The sequence below is a fragment of the Chlamydotis macqueenii genome, chromosome 1 (genome assembly GCF_036417535.1).
Source record: "Chlamydotis macqueenii isolate bChlMac1 chromosome 1, bChlMac1.mat, whole genome shotgun sequence".
NCBI lineage: Eukaryota > Metazoa > Chordata > Aves > Otidiformes > Otididae > Chlamydotis > Chlamydotis macqueenii.
In genome coordinates this window covers 47,661,818-47,679,573 of record NC_141556.1, presented here as the reverse complement: position 1 = coordinate 47,679,573, position 17,756 = coordinate 47,661,818, and the positions used below count along the sequence as shown (strand labels likewise).

The following is a 17,756-nucleotide window of genomic DNA, read 5'->3' as shown; positions in this document are numbered from 1 at the left end:
AGAAGGTGAACATCTTTGATTTTTATTTTTTTTCTCCTCAGCTGTTCTGAGAATGCTTGGGGGAAAATCTTGTGTATAGAAATCAGACTGTGTCTACAGTAATAATGTAGTGGAGGTGTTAAATGTCATGTCAGACAGGCTGCTTGATAATTTGATTTTCCTGCACCTGGGTACTCTCACATTTCAGTCTACATAACCTAAGGCCGAAGACTTAATATATTACCAGTGATACTGAAAAATTCTGAGTTTTTTTCCAAGTTCCTTGATTTTGTGCTGTCATTTCAGATTATTGCAAATAGTTACTATAACCCTTGCTTGCTCTACTTAAGAGAAAAGTCTGTCACTTGCCAAGGTAGTATGTAAACCTTTTTACCTGAAAACCCAAACAAAAAAAAGTAGTGAGCTGCCCTCCCATCCCAATAAGCCACACACGATGTGTCAGATTTCTAGTTACCTTTAATGTTTCACATATTAATTTCTTTCATTATTTCACTGTCCTTTACAATCTCTTGTTGAGCTCCATTTCTGAACAGAGGTAGGAGTGCTGTTTTATTATGAACTTGAACTATTCTCTTAGTGGTGTAATACTGGTGTGTTGCCAACAGATTATGTTCATGCTTGCGTAAATAGGGTTAGCATAGATCCAGTAATCCAGTGCTGTACCTCCATTAAGCTTTAGTGTGGATTTATAAATATTTCATATGACAGTAGCTTCTGCTGTGTTGTACAAAAGCACTGATTCTGGGAGTGAGATCCTACAGGTCATTTATAATAGCAGGTAGATACAATTGCCAAGTGTTGGAAGAACAGAGAGCAAGACTGAGGCCACCAGAATCACTTTAATGTCACAAATTTGTTTCCTAGAAAAACGCTTAGGCAAGCCTTTTAAAAGCTTTCCTCACAAGTAATAAATGTCTGTATCAGGAGTTTTTGCAGGCTCAACTAAGGTAGCATAACACTGCAGCAGTCTTGTATAGGAAAAGTAAAGTTCTTCTCACTGATGTGAGCTGTTTCTGTGAGTTGACTTATATTTCTAAAGCCTCAGTTATGTCAGCGCTCTGTCTCCAGTTTGTTCTACACTTTTTAAAAAATGCAGTTGCTGGTTTCAGCATATGGTAATGTAGGCATTATATATAAACATAAACACCGAAATGAGTTCTGCACAGCCAATTTAAAACACAACTTGTTCCCCTCTCCAACAGGTAAAAAGCAAGATGGAGCTGTTGAAAACCGTAACAAAGGTAAATGCAGGTTCTCTGATCCTCTCTTGCAAATCCCTATTTTCTGAGAGTGTATGTAATGAATACATACTTTCCTATGAGAATGCATATTGAATACTTGGGTCCAAAGTGCTTATGCTAAAGATAACATAAGTGAATCTGCCCAAAATAAATGCTTCACAAGCAAACCAGACTCAGCTTGAGGAAGTTCACTCCTGACTCCTCTACCTCCTCTCTGAGGAGTTCAGGGAGATGAGGAACAAGGTTTTTTGGTCAGTTCATAACGCTTATCTCTGCTCCTTCGTCCTCACGCTCTTCCCCTGCTCCATTATGCAGTCCCTTGCAAAGAATACAGTTCTTCATGAACTTCTCCAACTTGGATCTTTTCCACAAGGTACTGCACAAGCGTTGGACTCCCATGGGCCACAGCTCCTGCCAGGAGCCTGCTCCTGTGTGGGGTCTCCACAGGCTGCAGCTTCCTTCAGGGCACATCCACCTGCTGCAGTGTGGGGTCCCCCATGGGCTGCAGTGTGGATATCTGCTCCTCTGTGTTCCTCTGTGGGCTGCAGGGGGACAACCTGCCCCACTATGGTCTTATCCACGGGCTGCAGCTCCCCTGCTGCCAGCACCTGGGCATCTACACCCACTATACTTGTTTAAACATTCACATGCAGTATGGCATCTCTGAATACTAGGTACTACGCAGTACTTGTGTTTAGTGGAGCCTGGTGTGGTTAAGCTTTTTAAGTATCATTGAGTTCGGAGATTCCCCAGTGGCTAAACTTTATTTGATCTTAACTTCTAGCTAAAGCTCAGGATGGTGCAGCCATGGAAATGCAACCACTGAAGAGTGAGGATGGTGGGGATGGAGATGAGAAAGACAAGAAGAGAGCAAATTTGCCAAAGAAAGAAAAGTCAGTTCTTCAAGGCAAACTTACAAAGCTTGCAGTTCAGATTGGCAAAGCAGGTATGATTTATCAACACCCTCCTTATGTTGATCATGTGTTTGCATAAAGTTGGAACATGCATAGTTTGTGGCAGGATAACTTAAATAGCTGGCCTTGACCAGTTTGATTATTTTAAGTGCAAAATTCCAACGCATGCAAATATGCCGTTGTGCCTAAGTGTGCTGATGTCTTCTCAGACTGTGTCATGCGAATGGGTTTTATTTTTCCTTGATTTAAATAGATTCATGCTTTGGAGTGTCAGCTTCTGGGAGATAAAATTCCAAGTTTATAACATTGGACAACTATTATGAAAGTAGTTTTTAGATAAGATATGGCATTTAGTGATGTACGTAGAGAACTAAAATTGAGTGAGGTCTGGAAAATGTGTTAGGTTGTCTCTGGTACTTCCAGAGGCTTAGGAATTTCCACTTAAAGTATGTCTTGCTGATATGTAACATTTTTTATTGATTTTTTGTTATCCTTTAGCTTCTGTTACTCTTCTGTCAGCTAGTATTCAACTGTCTTGTCAAAACATTTGGTGAACTGTTGCCTTTTGAAAGTAGACTAAAAAAACAATGAAGTTCAGTGTAAATTTTAAGCTGTATTATCTAGTATGTAGAGCTTTAATTCAAATATTTCAGGATTTCTTTTGGTTCATGCGGAATTGCTAAATGATTTAGGCGAGAAGGAAGTGCTAGAAGTCTTCTAGCCCAGCCCACAACTCAAAAAGGGCTGACTTCAGCATCTATGTCATAAGACAGTTATGATGTGAGGACAAAGCGATTGAACTTTTAGTGCTCCATAGTTGTGTATAGCAATGTTAATTTTTCAGAGAAATATGTGCTAACAAATGTTAAATAAGGCTTCCATGGTATGTTTAGTGTAAAATACTGTTCTTACCAAACAAATTTTTTTCACATCTTTCGTAAGTAAGAGCTTTTGTTTTCCTTTATGCACCTTTTGACCCATTGTAATTCCCCACACATCCTTAATTCTCATCTACTTCATGCATGTATTTTTTTGCCTGGCTGCTTTGGGCCAGTGCATGCATGGAAGCATCTTTCTATGGAGAGCTGACACTTCAGTGACCTGTGTTGCTTTATTCCAGCCAGGTCCAGTTTCATTCACTGTTTTCGTGTAGTGTCTTAAATGTGCCACTCAGCTTTCTAACAGCAGTTCTGATTTGTCTTCCCAGTTACTCCCAGTTCGTTGAACACTGTACTTAGCTGCCATATCTAATCCCATTTTCAGCAGGAAGCAGGGTACAGACTGTCAGCAGCTTTCTCTACTGTATAAGTCAGCAGTACAATCGTTGAAGGCCTGCTGAATTATTTCAGTTCTTATTCTGCTTTGTCAATTGACTTTACATATTTATCTCTCCTGTTCATAATTAGATGTGCACTTTTCAGTTAAATGAGAAGGAAAAAAAAGATTTTTGAAGTTTCTAGGTAAAATACATGAAGAAATACTTGTATTGGAAGTTGGAACATCTTTGAGAACAACCTTAATATTTCCTGACTTGCCTGTTTAAAATCGTAGTTATACAGTAACTTCTGTAAAGGCAGAAATATTTCCACATGACTTATTCACAGTCTGTATTTACAAACATTTGAGATAATATCTGAAAACTATTTATTCTCTTTTTAATCAGGTTTGTTGATGTCTGCAATCACAGTGATTATCCTTGTGTTATATTTTGTAATTGATACCTTCTGGGTTCAGAAGAGACCTTGGCTTGCTGAATGTACACCAATTTATATTCAGTATTTTGTGAAGTTCTTCATTATTGGAGTTACAGTCTTGGTGGTGGCAGTACCAGAAGGTCTTCCACTTGCAGTCACTATATCTCTGGCTTACTCCGTTAAGGTAAGTGGATAGACGGGGAACAGATTTTAAAGCTAGGTCAGTGTATTCATCTTCTGTGAAATCTCAGTTGAGATATGCTGCATCACGTATATGTAATAGACTGGGGAGAAGCTTTTCTTGTTTCCCTGAATTGCATAAGAAATCCACCACAGTACTTCTCTTACTCTCTGAATATGCACTAACATGAACAGTGAGCAGTGATAGCCTGTTGTCACCAACTAAAGATGAATGGGTTTCATTCATAGCATTGTATCATTTACTTACTATAAATAGATATGTCAGAGTTTGTAAATAACAACTCTTCTGTAAACCTGAGCTTCTACCTAGCTGATGTGTTAAGTAACTACTACAAAAGTTGTCAGATTGAGTTTCCTTGAGGGCTGAATATTGTACAACATAGAGCTTTCTATTTATTATACAGCATGTTTTTTAACTCATGCTCTTTGTTCTCTTAATTTTCTTATTGCTTTCAGCATACTGGGACTGGTTATTCATCTGAAGATCTAATTGTAAAGACAACGGCTGTTTAGGCTGTGTTCTAAAACTTAGTAACTCACAGCACTAACTAGTAGCCTTAGTATTGTATCATTTGAAGTTACTCTGTCTCTTCAAGGTTAAAATACTATCTAGACCTGTTAAGTAAAGAATTTAAAGTTGTGTTTGGCCTATGAAACTTGTGTAGTCCTCACTTCTTAGCTGAAACATTAGACTCTCAGTCTGTATTTGATTTTAAATCTGACTGTAGCATCTTTGAAATACATAACATCTAATGTTTGGGTAAGTCTGTAACATAGCTTACTTGATCTTTCTTGTAAGCAGAAAGACTTTTTTTTTTTAATATTTTATCTGATAAAGCTCAGTCTGTACCTCTATTTCTAAATATCATCATAAGCTATTTACTCGTACGAGTCTGAATATTATCAGTAGTCAGTGTGACGTGCAGATACAGGAGATCAGGACTGTATTTACGAACTTGTTCAAAATGAAGTTTACTATGACATGATAGACTTAAAGGAATCCTTACTGAATGTGGCAGCTACAAATTCTTCCTCTGTAAGACACCAGAAAACTTTAAAGGCTGAGTATCTTCTGAAACTGCACTATAAGCCTGAACACCCTAAATGAGAATTTCTGAAATGTGAAGTAATAGTCATGGATAGCTGCTTACTGCTTTTATTTCCTTAGAAAATGATGAAAGATAATAACTTGGTGAGACATCTGGATGCATGTGAAACAATGGGCAATGCAACAGCTATTTGCTCAGACAAAACAGGAACATTGACCATGAACAGAATGACAGTGGTCCAAGCCTACATCAATGAAAAACATTATAAAAAAATTCCAGAACCAGAAGCTATTCCAGAGAAAACTATGGCTTACCTTGTGACAGGAATTTCTGTTAATTGTGCTTATACTTCCAAAATACTGGTAAGTGGATTTCTTCATTCTAATCAAGGTAACCAAACAACTTCCTAAAAAAAAATGCAAATTGTCTGGTGGCCGCTTGGTAGGCCATGGTAAGCATAAGCGTGTGCCAAAATGCAGTGTAAGGTATTCTGTATCTGCTGTAAATTGCTCAACCATTCATTTGGGAGTAAACTTCAAAAATAGCTTATTTAAGATAGAACTGATAATTTAGGTTTTGAATTGATAATTCAAAGAGACAATCTCAGGTTGTGAGATTGCAGTTGTGTCTAAATTTGTTTTAATAAGTGGGGCTGTTTACCTTACTTAAAGAGCATCTTGGCTCAATTTGAGTGCTACTGCAAAGTAAACATGTAAGAGCAGCATAACGTTAGCTAGAATGTAATGACAAAGTGCAAATAAAGATGAGGATTTTGATGGATTTTTATTCCAGTTATTGTTGTATGAGTTTGTAGGCTTTAGAATTGTAGCATCTTTGCTCATACCTTGTTTGAGACTTCCAAAATATTTTGAAATAAAAAGAATAGTGGACTGTTATGCATTTTAAGTACAGAACTATTTATCACTTTTGTGTGCATTGTTTTCTCCAAACATAGCTTCCTTGATGTAGTTATTCCAATGTGTTGCATAATTTATATTCTTTAAGGCAGTAAAAATAATAATTAGAATTTAGCTTAAAAAGTAAATAAGTTAGCACTTCAAGATTTAGTAGGAGCCTCCCCTATGAATGCTTTGTACAAGAATAGCAGTAAAAGCCCAGTCCTAAAGGTACTTTTCAGCCAATAAAGATGGTACCTCTGCAAGAATTTTCTCAAAAGCAGTACTTGAGGCGGCACGTGGAGATCACCAGCACCAATTTCTCTGAAACAAGACTGAAATACTACTCGAGTTATAGTATGTGAGGAGTTTCACAGCCTACTTTCTAAAAATCTTTTTAGAGAAAGAAAAAAAAAGTAATTTAACTGCACATAAACTGACCAGGTCCCTTACTACTGCAATTTTAATCAAATTACATACAATGCAGTCAGAGTTAATCTGTTTTACAGAATCATAGAGGGCTCAAAGGGACCTCCTGAGATCCTCTGGTCCAACTCCCCTTCTCAAAGCAGGGTCATGCAGAGCACATTGCTCAGGGCTATCTTCAGTCAGGTTTTAAGAGTCTCGAAGGATGGAGACTCTGCAACCTCTAGGTAACCGTGGTCAAGTATTTGACCACCCTTAGAGTAAAAAGGTGTTTCTTATTGTTCAAACGGAATTTCAAGAGTTTCCATTTGTACCCATTGCCTGTGGTCCTCTGACTGGGCACCACTAAGAAGTCTGTCTTGGCAGTCCTTGCTATTGCTCCATCTACCTGCCATATTCCTGCATTATATATACTGATAGGTTTTTCCCCCGGAGCCTTCGCTTCTTCAGGCTGAACAGTCCTAGCTCTCTCAGCCTCTCCTTCTAGGTCAGGTGCTCCAGTCCCTTTATCAACTTTGTGGCCGCATGGCTGGGCTTGCTCCTGGCTGTCCATGTCTCTTGTACTGGCGACCCCAGAACTGGACATCTTAAACTGCACATTAAAGTGAACATTTTGAAAGTGTGAGTATTCAGTACAGCTAAATCCAAGATCTTGCAGCTCTGAATTACGAAAATGGGTCACTGACTTGTCATTTATATAGTTCAGCTCTAGCTGCTTGAGGCATGTCAGGCTGAGTAAGTGCTTCTGCCTTTTTTGCTACCAATTACACTGCAATGTTATAGCTATATAAGCTCAGAAATATGTTGAGAGAAATACTCCTTTACTTACAGCACTAGTACGTGCGTATTTCGCATTGCTGAGATAAGAAACTTGTTCTGATGTTACGGAGTTGGAAACTTGTTTCTGAACTCTTTAGTTAAATAGGCCATGGCCTGGAAAACCGAACTTGTAGGGAGACTTAAGAAGCTTAATGACTTAGTTTGTTCAGTAGAAGGCTAACAGGTGATGTGATGATAGTCTAAATCATTGAGGAAGAGTTATTACAGGAAAGGATACTTTAATTTAGCAGAAATAATGCCATTTAGCTTGCTTAAATCAGTTTACTTAAACTTATCCGTACTTTTAAAATGCAAAATAATTATTCAGGGACTACACTCAATTAATCAGATATTTCACACAATGGAAAATGCCTTTTAGAAAGGTCATATTGGGATTTGATGCAAACTTAATGGGTGATTTTTGAGTCTGAGAGAGGGACTGAACGGTGTTGAACAGGTACAGAAGTTGTTACTTACAAAAGCTAGCGGTATGACTTTGGCTCATGACTCATAGGAATATATAGAGTAATCGTTGCGAAAGTGAAACTTCACCATCCTAGAGCTAAGCTTGGCCTTAGCTTCCCTGTTTTCTAAATGCTGTACTTCAGTGATTCATAAGTTAGCCTCCTAATCAGTGAAGGTTCTTGTTCTTCTTGCAGCCTCCTGAAAAAGAAGGTGGCCTACCACGTCATGTTGGAAATAAAACTGAATGTGCCTTGCTGGGATTGCTCTTGGATTTAAAACGTGATTATCAGGATGTAAGAAACGAGATACCAGAAGAGGATTTATACAAAGTGTACACCTTCAACTCTGTTAGAAAATCTATGAGTACTGTGTTAAAAAACTCTGATGGCAGTTTCCGGATATTCAGTAAAGGTGCCTCTGAGATAGTTCTTAAAAAGTAAGAACAACTACTGTTGTAATTCAGCATTTAAATTTGGCTAAATGTTGTGATGAGTGAGGAGACTGAAGTGCTAAACAACATTGTGTCGTAGTCTGTGAACTGTTTCTGTCGTCCTGTTCACAAACAAGTGCAGCAGTCCTTTACCCTTGTGATTGCAGCCAGTTTCCCAGCTTGTCTCCCTCAGTTGTTTGACTTTCTACAGTAAGGTGGGCTAATTTAGCATTTCAGTGACTTTAATTCTCGCACCCCAGCCCTGCCCTTCCAAAAAAAGCACTGGTCAGTATTGATTTTAGAACTCTGCTCTGATACAGGAAAGCATCTATGAAAGGATCTATTCTCTAGTTAAACTGAAAGTTTTACGTGTGGTTGGTCAAAATGCTCACCCATCTTCCAGTAAAGTCCCAACAGCTGATATGCCTAAATTCCAGGAATGACTTGTGCCTTTGAAAAGTGGTTACTTTTAGCTTCACAAGACTGTGCAAGTTAGTGTCCAAGTTTATCATTTTATCAGGAGATTGAACTTGGCCAATGGAGAAACTTGAGGGTTTTTAATGTGACAAAGCAAACTGCTTCCTTATCCATCTGCCCATCTAGAGAGGATTTATTAGAATGAGATTAGCGAGAGATTAGTCACCACTGGAACAAACCTTTAGGTGTGAAGAAGGCTGTGGTAACTCCTAACTAGGTGAGGAGAGAAGTCAAGCATGTATGCATCGTGTTCTCTAGGAGCAGAAATTCTAGCCAGTCTGGTTTTGGTTCTAATGTCAGACTGTTTCTAGTCTGAGTAGTGCATAGATTATGTTCATCAATCAGTTTACCTTTTTGCTTGCTACTAGCCCCCCAAATAATTATCTAGGAAAGTACTAATACACTAAAGAGAAGAGATTAAATCTTCCTTCTCTTCAACTTAGTGCTGACAACAAAAGGTCAATCTTTAAAGGATTCTTGTTCCTTTTGATATGGAACTTAGATTTAGATGTGAATTGTTTCATAGCTGATTTTTAAGCCAGCTCTCGTCAGTGAATAAGTATGCCTCTATTTGCATTATTTCTACCTTCAGAAGTATTTTGTACGTTATTAACTTACTGAGCAATTGAACTGTAGAAGTTGCTAGAACTCATTCAGCCCAGACTCATATGATCCACTTGGCTTCAAAACAGATAAGAAAATAAATAATAAGGACATTTGGCAAACAACAAGAAAACCTGGGCTGATTTGGATACATTGGAATAGTTGTAATTCCAGAACTATTTCAGAGTTTTCCTACTGACTAGGAAAAAGTCTTCCCATCATAAGCCACTTTCTTAACCTGCACTTAACTGCACCTGTGCAGTGCCAGAAATTAATCTCAGAGTTTGTAACCTGGTTTGTCAGTTGTGCTGCTCATTCTTAATTATAACATATATGACTGTTTTTGAACGCTGAATGAATATGAATATTTGTAAGACACAAATGAGTCACTAATAAGTGTAGAAGAAATGCATAAACTTTTCAAGCAGAGCAGTTTTATTCTCTTCTTTCCTTACCATCAAGTCAAATATTTGAAGTGAGCTTCAATTAAATCTTTACTTAAAGCTTATTGCCTTCTATTTAATAATCTTGGAATGTTTTTAATTTATCACAAGCTCTATGATTGCAGGTAACACAAGGTATCCTTAGTGATTGCGGGCATTTGAACAGATAACCAAAATCAGGAAATTCCGATAGACTTCAAACTTCAGTTATTATGAATACTATGAAGCTTTAAGGGTCTGCTTAGTTTTCATTTCCTGGCTGAGGTGGAAACTTTTGTATATATTGCACTTAGGAATTCCCTAAAGCCTTGAGCTAAACATTTAAATGTAACAGTAGTCATCTTAGCAGATCTACCAGGTCTGAACTTGGTATTTTTTAAAAGTCATAAATTCTTATATTTTTTTCAGTGCCACATTACTACTAATTTGTAAAACAAATGCTTATGGCATTGCTTTATGGCAAAACATGCATTAGAACAAGACTAGATTTATTGTTCAAAATATTTGGTGGTTTTATGTTCATGGCACCCATATTGGTACAGCATGTGTGCTGTCTATGAAAGCAGTGGCATCTTTGGCGTGAAGAAACATAACTGAAAGAGCATGTTTTGAAATGTTAGAGTGCATAGTGTTTGAATCTAATCTCTTATGCAAACATTTAAATCAGATTTCAGTATTTGTTTTTAATTTAATACTTCACATTAAGAGCTCTATGCCAGATGCTCTCTGAATTCTCTGCACTTAGACTGGGAGGCAGCAGGGCAAACCTTACTGCTGTTAAGGGTAGCAGTACAGCTTTTAGTGCTGTACGTTTAGTGCTTACAGCTGCTTAAGCATCCCATGCATGTTCTGGAAGTGTACTATACTTCTGAGACTTGTATAACTGTTAACAAGATGGCATTATTTTGTTGAACTTGAAACTGGATTGACTGACTCAGCCAGTGCAGACACCAGGCTGTTTACATACAATGGAGAAATGGATACTTCTAGGAGGTAACTAATTTTTGTGTCCTAAAACCACTGGGCATTTTTTTCATCCTAGGATGACTGGCTCAGTTTACTTTCTACAGCTAGTATGTTTTGCAGTTTGGAAGAGATTAAATGCATATGGAGAAGATTACTTTACAGATGCTGCTACTGGCTTTTTGTGTGTGTATGTTTCTAGTGAAAAAGAAGCTTGTGGAAGCTTACTGGAGTTGACTAATAAGGCATTGAATGGGCTGAACTTCTGCTTAAAATTTGGTAATTCTTTGAACCTTTGTTTTCAGGTGCTTCAAAATACTGAGTGCTAATGGAGAACCAAAGGTATTTAGACCTCGGGACCGCGATGATATCGTGAAAACCGTCATTGAGCCAATGGCTTCTGAGGGGCTCAGAACCATCTGCCTGGCATTCAGAGACTTCCCAGCAGGGGAACCTGAGCCAGAATGGGACAATGAAAATGATATTGTTACTGGTCTGACATGCATTGCTGTTGTTGGGATTGAAGATCCTGTGAGACCTGAGGTAGGGTCGCTGACTAAACTGCAGTGATTGTGTTACAACGGATCTTGATTCATGTCATGCAGAGTACAAGAGACTGAATTACTATTGCATGCCTTAAGCATAGTTGATAAATTAAAATCTAATTTCTTGAGGGGAAAGTTAATGGAGCTATAAAAGCAGATTAAAACTTCTTAATGTCACTTATGCTGTGTTACTGAAGCTCTGTACAAACTAATGACTTAAGGCGCTTACTATGCAGGGTCTCAGCAGAGGGAACAACTTGTCATTTTTTTTTTAGTACTTGGACTATTAGGAGTATTGTTTAGGATATTATTAGCCATTGTGCCTGTTGCCAGCTTCTAATGAGGAATGATGGAGAGGAGGGTTTGTCACATGAGAACTGAGGTAAGGAGTCTGGCTTGTGGTTGAGGTCTAAGGAGGGCAGTGTTTTTCAATAGTGAAAGCTTTTATACCACGTGTAAGTGGAACTCCAGTCTGATTTGTGCTGTCATCACTTCACAGTAAAAGTCATGGGTGAAGTAGTGGAGTGTGAGCTGTAGTTTATTTCGCACAGTCATAAATGAAAAGCTAATTCTCAGTATCTTTGAATACTACAGCCTATTATGTCATGATTATTTTTGTGGTATTTTTTAATACTGCAGTATTTGAAAAGTTAAGCGAGGGGTGGAGTAGAGGGTTCAGGGGGGGACAGAGAGACACGACACATGACATAACAAAAAACCTCTTTGCCAGAGTTGCTATTTGTGTAGTTTTCAGGAAAAGAATTGTGGTAAGCTACTCTTCCCCCCCCCCCCGCCCCACAATGTTCCATAACAGTCTTGATTTTAAAATAAGAGTTATCCTGGATTGAGCCAAAAACATTTCTTTCACTCACATGTCTAGATTTATTCAGCTAATGTACAGACTCTGAGCTTGTGTGTTTGGTTTTGTTTTTGCTTACAGGTACCTGATGCAATAAAAAAGTGTCAACGTGCAGGCATAACTGTACGTATGGTCACTGGTGATAACATTAACACTGCTCGTGCTATTGCATTAAAATGTGGTATTCTGAATCCTGGTGAAGACTTCCTGTGTTTAGAAGGCAAAGACTTTAACAGGAGAATACGCAATGAAAAAGGGGAGGTAAGCATACTGGCTATTTAAAGTAGATCAGCAGGTATTCGAAGTCTTCAAACTGTAAAATATAACCAATGCTCTTTTTTGCAGATAGAACAAGAGCGAATAGATAAAATTTGGCCAAAGCTTCGTGTTCTCGCAAGATCTTCTCCCACTGACAAACACACTCTAGTAAAAGGTAAGTAAAAACTGGCTGGGCTTCTAAGTAAAGCTAGATTATTTTTTTTTTCTGCTTTTAGAGAAAAGTCTTGGACTGAGCAGTGGGAAATGCCTATAAGCGTGTCCTCATTTACCTTTTTTTTTTTTTTTTTTTTTTTCCTGCTTGACAAATGGAGCCAACTAGAACTATCTGTGATTTTTTTGTTGTTGTTTTTATGGTTGGGTTGGTTTTGTTTTTTTTTTTTATTACTGAGGAAGACAAAAACTGTGTTTCTATTTCAGGTTTAATCTGTGCTGTGTTGTCAATTTTGAACGGTAACACCGAATGTCATTTTATTTTAGGTATAATTGACAGCACTGTCTTTGAACAGAGACAAGTTGTAGCAGTAACTGGTGATGGTACCAATGATGGTCCAGCTCTGAAGAAGGCAGATGTTGGATTTGCTATGGTATGATTTTTTATTTTTTTTTTTTAATCTTCAGTATTATTTTGATAAAATAACTTATCAAGTCACTTAGAAGATTAAACAACCTTGCTTGTTTAATGAGCCTAATCTAGAACTAAGTTAATGGAGTCAACATCTCTCACACTGAATATTAATTAGTTCTTCCTCCTTCCTCAGTCTTCCAATTTAACTGTGTTTTTATTTGGTGGAAGATGTCCTCATGGCATTTGAATAAAACCTAAAAAACACAACTCCCCAGTCACTTACAAATCAAAACCTTTTTACACAAAGGCACATTGCAAAATGTAGGAACACAATTGCTGATACTGAAGATTTCTGAAATGAGATCTGTTCAACATAAGGCAAAATGACTTTAGGTGGTAAATATGTTGACCTTGAGTCAAGCTTATCTGCAACATGGAATGAGCTTATTCATCTGTTTTCTGTGAAATTATGCATAGAAACAGGGAGACTATAATGAGAGAGACTGCTAGTTATGTTTAAAATGGCTTTGGAGGCTATACTAAGAGACATCTCTAAGACAACTGAAGTAACAGCATTTTATGACAGTTCAAGATCTGTATTCGTCTGGATGGTTCCTTAGATTACTTGGCTTTCTTAATTTAAATTCTCAACTACGCTTTCAAATGGTCACCAAACTGAGTCTTGACTTTAAGTGCTAATGCGAGATCGACTCATGCCTTCAGTATGTAGGCTTCAGCTTTCTTCTCTCTCTTTCAAAACACTGTAAGATAGATTCCTCAAGCTTTCTCTTACCTCAAGATTCCTCCTCAGTCTTAAGCTGAAAAGGTACAGTTTGGTGTTACTAGGTCACTTTAGTCTTTAAAAACTCATTATTAAGCATTTGAAGAAAAAAAAAAATGAATACCATACTCCTACAACATATCCAGATGCACTGAGTCAGATTATAATCTTGAAGGGAAAAATGGGAAGAGAAAGAATTTTCTTGTCATTCTCAAGGAGCATTTTTCAAAAGCATAACTTAACAAGTTTCACAGCTACACATTAAATGTTCTCTAGACTGTAACAGTCTTGTTTTAACAAGTATTTGTTTTCTGCTATTGTATAGCTGCTGTAGTTGGCACTATTGGGGCAGATTTATTTTCGTCTTCCAGAGTTTAAATGTTTCCTGCAGTTGCTGTCTATGCTCATCTGTGTAAGAAACTAATTTCACTGCTTATCTAAATAACACTTAAAATCACCATCTACTATATGAAATTTAAAGGTACATTTAAGGTATACACGTAGCTGTGCAGGTGACTCATTTCCTTGGCAAAACAATGTATCAAGAATAAGGATTGTTAAATTTGCTATTGAGTTAGTGGTTTTGAAATGCCAAAAGCAGAATAAATACCATTGAAGTAGGTGTTACACAGGACTCAGCTTAACTGTTTGGATACTGTATGAGACTACAGGTGCTTAAAACTTAAGAATGTCATATTGCATTCCAATGTCATTGTATATGACTTTCCTGTTTAAAGCCAATAGTCTTGTGCAAAAGGTTTTTGATAAGATGTATCATTCCTCCGTGTTATGAACATGTGCATTGCCCTGCGGCTGGAATCCATATAGCAAACAAGTCAGGACATAGACCAAACTGTAGGACTGCACCATCTGGTGGCCTTTAACTTGAACAGGGTTCTGTAACATTTCTTTGGGAGAATTTACACAGTATCTTTATCATCAGCTTGAGGATTTTTATTGAGGTCTTTATTTTAAAGTCAACGTTACCTTTTTTGTTTTGTTCTTGAGTAGAACTTGCAAGCAGAACTTGTTTCAGTAGAACTTTAGGTGCTGTCGTAGTTCAGCCCCGATCGGGACCAGACCACGCAGTCTCTCCCTCGCTCCCCCCACCCTCCGAGAGAATAGAGGGAGATGACATAAGAAAAACGGCTCAAGGCTTGAGATAAGGACGGGGAGAAATCCCCAAACTTACCGTCACGGGCAAAACAGACTCGACCTGGGGAAAACTACTCATTCATTTCTAAAATTAGCAGGAGAATGAGACAGGGAACAAGACAACCTCCCCCCACCCCTCCCTCCTCCCGGGCTTAACATTATCTCTACTACCTTCCCCTCCCGAGCGGCACGGGGGGTGGGAAAAGGGAATGGGGGTCGCGGTCAGTTCATCACGCGCTGTTTTACGCCGCTGTATGACCGTCGGGGGAAGAACTCCTCGCATTCCTCCTCTGCTCCAGCGTGGGGTCCCTCCCACGGGCCACAGTCCTTCGTGAAACTGCTCCGGCGTGGGTCATCTCTTCCACAGGGTGCAGTCCCTCTAGAACAGCTGTCCCAGCGGGCCCTCCACTGGCCACAGCTGCCTTCAGGCATCCACCTGCTCTGGCGTGGGGTCCTCCACGGGCTGCAGGTGGATCTCTGCCCCTCCGTGGACCTCCATGGGCTGCAGGGGGACAACCCGCTCCACCATGGTCTTCACCACGAGTTGCAGAGGAATCTTGGCCAGGAGCCATATTACTCCTCCCCCTCCTTCTTCACTGACCTTGGCGTCTGCAGCCGTTCCTCACAACAGGCTGGCAGACGTCTCTCAGGATCCTTTTTACATCTTCTTCACTTCTCATCTCCTCTCCACTTCTTGCAGCCTGGCCGGGCCGAGTTGGGCCCAGTCGGCTGCCCGGCGGGAGGCCAGAGGGTGAGGCCTGCAAGGCCCATGAGGCTCGCGCCTCCCCCTCTCTGCCCCCCGCTCAGCTGCTTCACATCTTCTCCTCCTCTTTTTTCCTGTTTTCCCCTACTTAAATACGTTATCGCAGAGGCGTTATCACGGGACATTCTGCTACCAATTGGCTCGGCCTTGGCCAGCAGCAGGTCCGCCCTAGGCCCGGCTGAGTCCACTGAACAAAGGGGAGCGACTTCTAGCAGTTTCCTACAGAAGCTACCACCTTAGGCCCCCCCTCACTAACAAAACCAGAACAGGTGCTTACATTAAAATAGTCCTTCAGACATGGTCATCAATGTTAATGCAGAACAAAGGTATAATAATAGCTTCTGTTACATAAGCCAGTGCATCCTGTTATATTTCATAGTGTTTTTTCTTTTTCTACCAGGGTATTGCTGGAACCGATGTAGCTAAAGAAGCTTCTGATATTATCCTTACAGACGACAATTTCACAAGTATTGTTAAAGCAGTTATGTGGGGACGAAACGTGTATGACAGCATCTCCAAATTTCTTCAGTTCCAGCTTACTGTCAATGTAGTAGCAGTAATTGTTGCTTTTACAGGAGCATGCATAACACAAGTACGTACTGGTGATGGATTGTTTCAGCTGATAAAGGTTGAAAATGGCATGACTGATTAACTCTTGAATTCAAACTTTCAGTTAAATATTAGTCCAAAGAGCATAATGCTCTTCAGAACATGCCCATGTTGTATAATAAATGCCTTTAATAGCTGCAATTTGTTCACTTATATTGGAGGGTTTATGTATCTATCTTTATAGGATTCTCCACTTAAAGCTGTGCAGATGCTGTGGGTAAATCTCATAATGGACACATTAGCTTCTCTTGCCCTAGCAACAGAACCACCCACTGAAGCTCTTCTGTTGCGAAAGCCTTATGGTAGAAACAAACCTTTGATTTCTCGTACAATGATGAAGAACATTTTGGGTCATGCATTCTACCAACTCGTAGTGGTCTTCACACTCCTGTTTGCTGGTAAGAATACTGAGGCTTTACAAAGTTATTCTAAATGTTGTAGAGACATGTGATCTTAAAACTAGTTTTTTGTTGGTGTGTGTGTGTGTAAAGACACCAATTAAGCTACTGATAAATGCCTTTTATACACAGGTGAGAAAATTTTTGATATCGATAGTGGAAGAAATGCACCTCTGCATGCCCCTCCTTCAGAGCATTATACTATTGTATTTAATACATTTGTGATGATGCAGCTTTTTAATGAAATTAATGCCCGAAAAATTCATGGCGAAAGAAATGTTTTTGAAGGAATCTTTAACAACGCTATCTTCTGTTCTATTGTTCTGGGGACATTTGTTGTGCAGGTAAGTAAATTCTTGGAGGGTGGTGGGAAAATGCACTTCATACACTGATGTACTTGCTTACCTTGAAAATGCAAATCAACTAGTACCAGGCACTTCATTTATGCAATGTGAAAAACTTTCAGTGTCCAACACGCTATAAATCACTTGGAAGGGCTGCTTGACAGGATTTTCAGCTAAGAACTCTTTGAAATTGGTAAAATTGGAATGTAGAAGTACTTGTATTTACCTTTTGAATTTTCTAGTCCTTCAGTTTGATCTTAGTGTTATAGTCTCTTGACAAAACGTGAAGAAGTTGCATGTTACCCCTCCAAGTCAGAACTCTTGCTCATATTATCTGTCTGTGCATCTCAACGAGAACCCATTTAAACAATTATAGAAAAGTTACAACTTCTCATATCTTCTTAAGGAGATTAGGACATGAGTAAGCTTTAGAAACTTAAGTATCAGTTTTTATCTTCCTGATGCAGAAATCAATTGTCTGTACTGGTATATGTTTTACAGTTATCTGTAGAGATGCTGCTGATTTATGTGAAAAACACTAATGTCTAGGGACTTTCTGTTTGTACAGCTAGGCAGATTTGTAAAAGCTAGTTAGTTTACTCAGTATATGCTTACAAATGAAATGAGATTATTTGAAATTGATTGGGTTAACACACTGGTGTTGAGAAACACCAAGTTAAAATTGAATCTAAAGAAACTAATTTACAAGAAATAGTTTCACCTTCTAAATGGCCTTAGCTTTTAATTCATCAGAAGCAATAAGCAACAAATCAGTATACTACATTTTTTCAGAACTCTTTTTCATTTTGACTTAAGTTATTTCAGACTTAAAATAAC

At 38.7% G+C, this 17,756-nt stretch overlaps 1 protein-coding gene across 4 annotated transcripts in view; it reads left to right on the top strand.

The window, feature by feature from the left end:
• The window catches only part of ATP2B1 (ATPase plasma membrane Ca2+ transporting 1), a 65,429-nt gene that overhangs the window by 36,844 nt on the left and 10,829 nt on the right, over nucleotides 1-17,756 (top strand). For all 4 annotated transcript variants that reach the window (XM_086750169.1, XM_086750150.1, XM_086750161.1 and 1 more), the window contains exons 7-18: nucleotides 1,203-1,241; nucleotides 2,026-2,187; nucleotides 3,819-4,033; nucleotides 5,219-5,461; nucleotides 7,900-8,141; nucleotides 10,927-11,164; nucleotides 12,107-12,286; nucleotides 12,371-12,458; nucleotides 12,782-12,888; nucleotides 15,969-16,160; nucleotides 16,362-16,575; nucleotides 16,708-16,919. In XM_086750169.1, coding sequence (XP_086606295.1) covers nucleotides 1,203-1,241; nucleotides 2,026-2,187; nucleotides 3,819-4,033; nucleotides 5,219-5,461; nucleotides 7,900-8,141; nucleotides 10,927-11,164; nucleotides 12,107-12,286; nucleotides 12,371-12,458; nucleotides 12,782-12,888; nucleotides 15,969-16,160; nucleotides 16,362-16,575; nucleotides 16,708-16,919 — 2,132 coding nt within the window. The remainder of the gene's footprint in view (nucleotides 1-1,202; nucleotides 1,242-2,025; nucleotides 2,188-3,818; nucleotides 4,034-5,218; nucleotides 5,462-7,899; nucleotides 8,142-10,926; nucleotides 11,165-12,106; nucleotides 12,287-12,370; nucleotides 12,459-12,781; nucleotides 12,889-15,968; nucleotides 16,161-16,361; nucleotides 16,576-16,707; nucleotides 16,920-17,756) is intronic.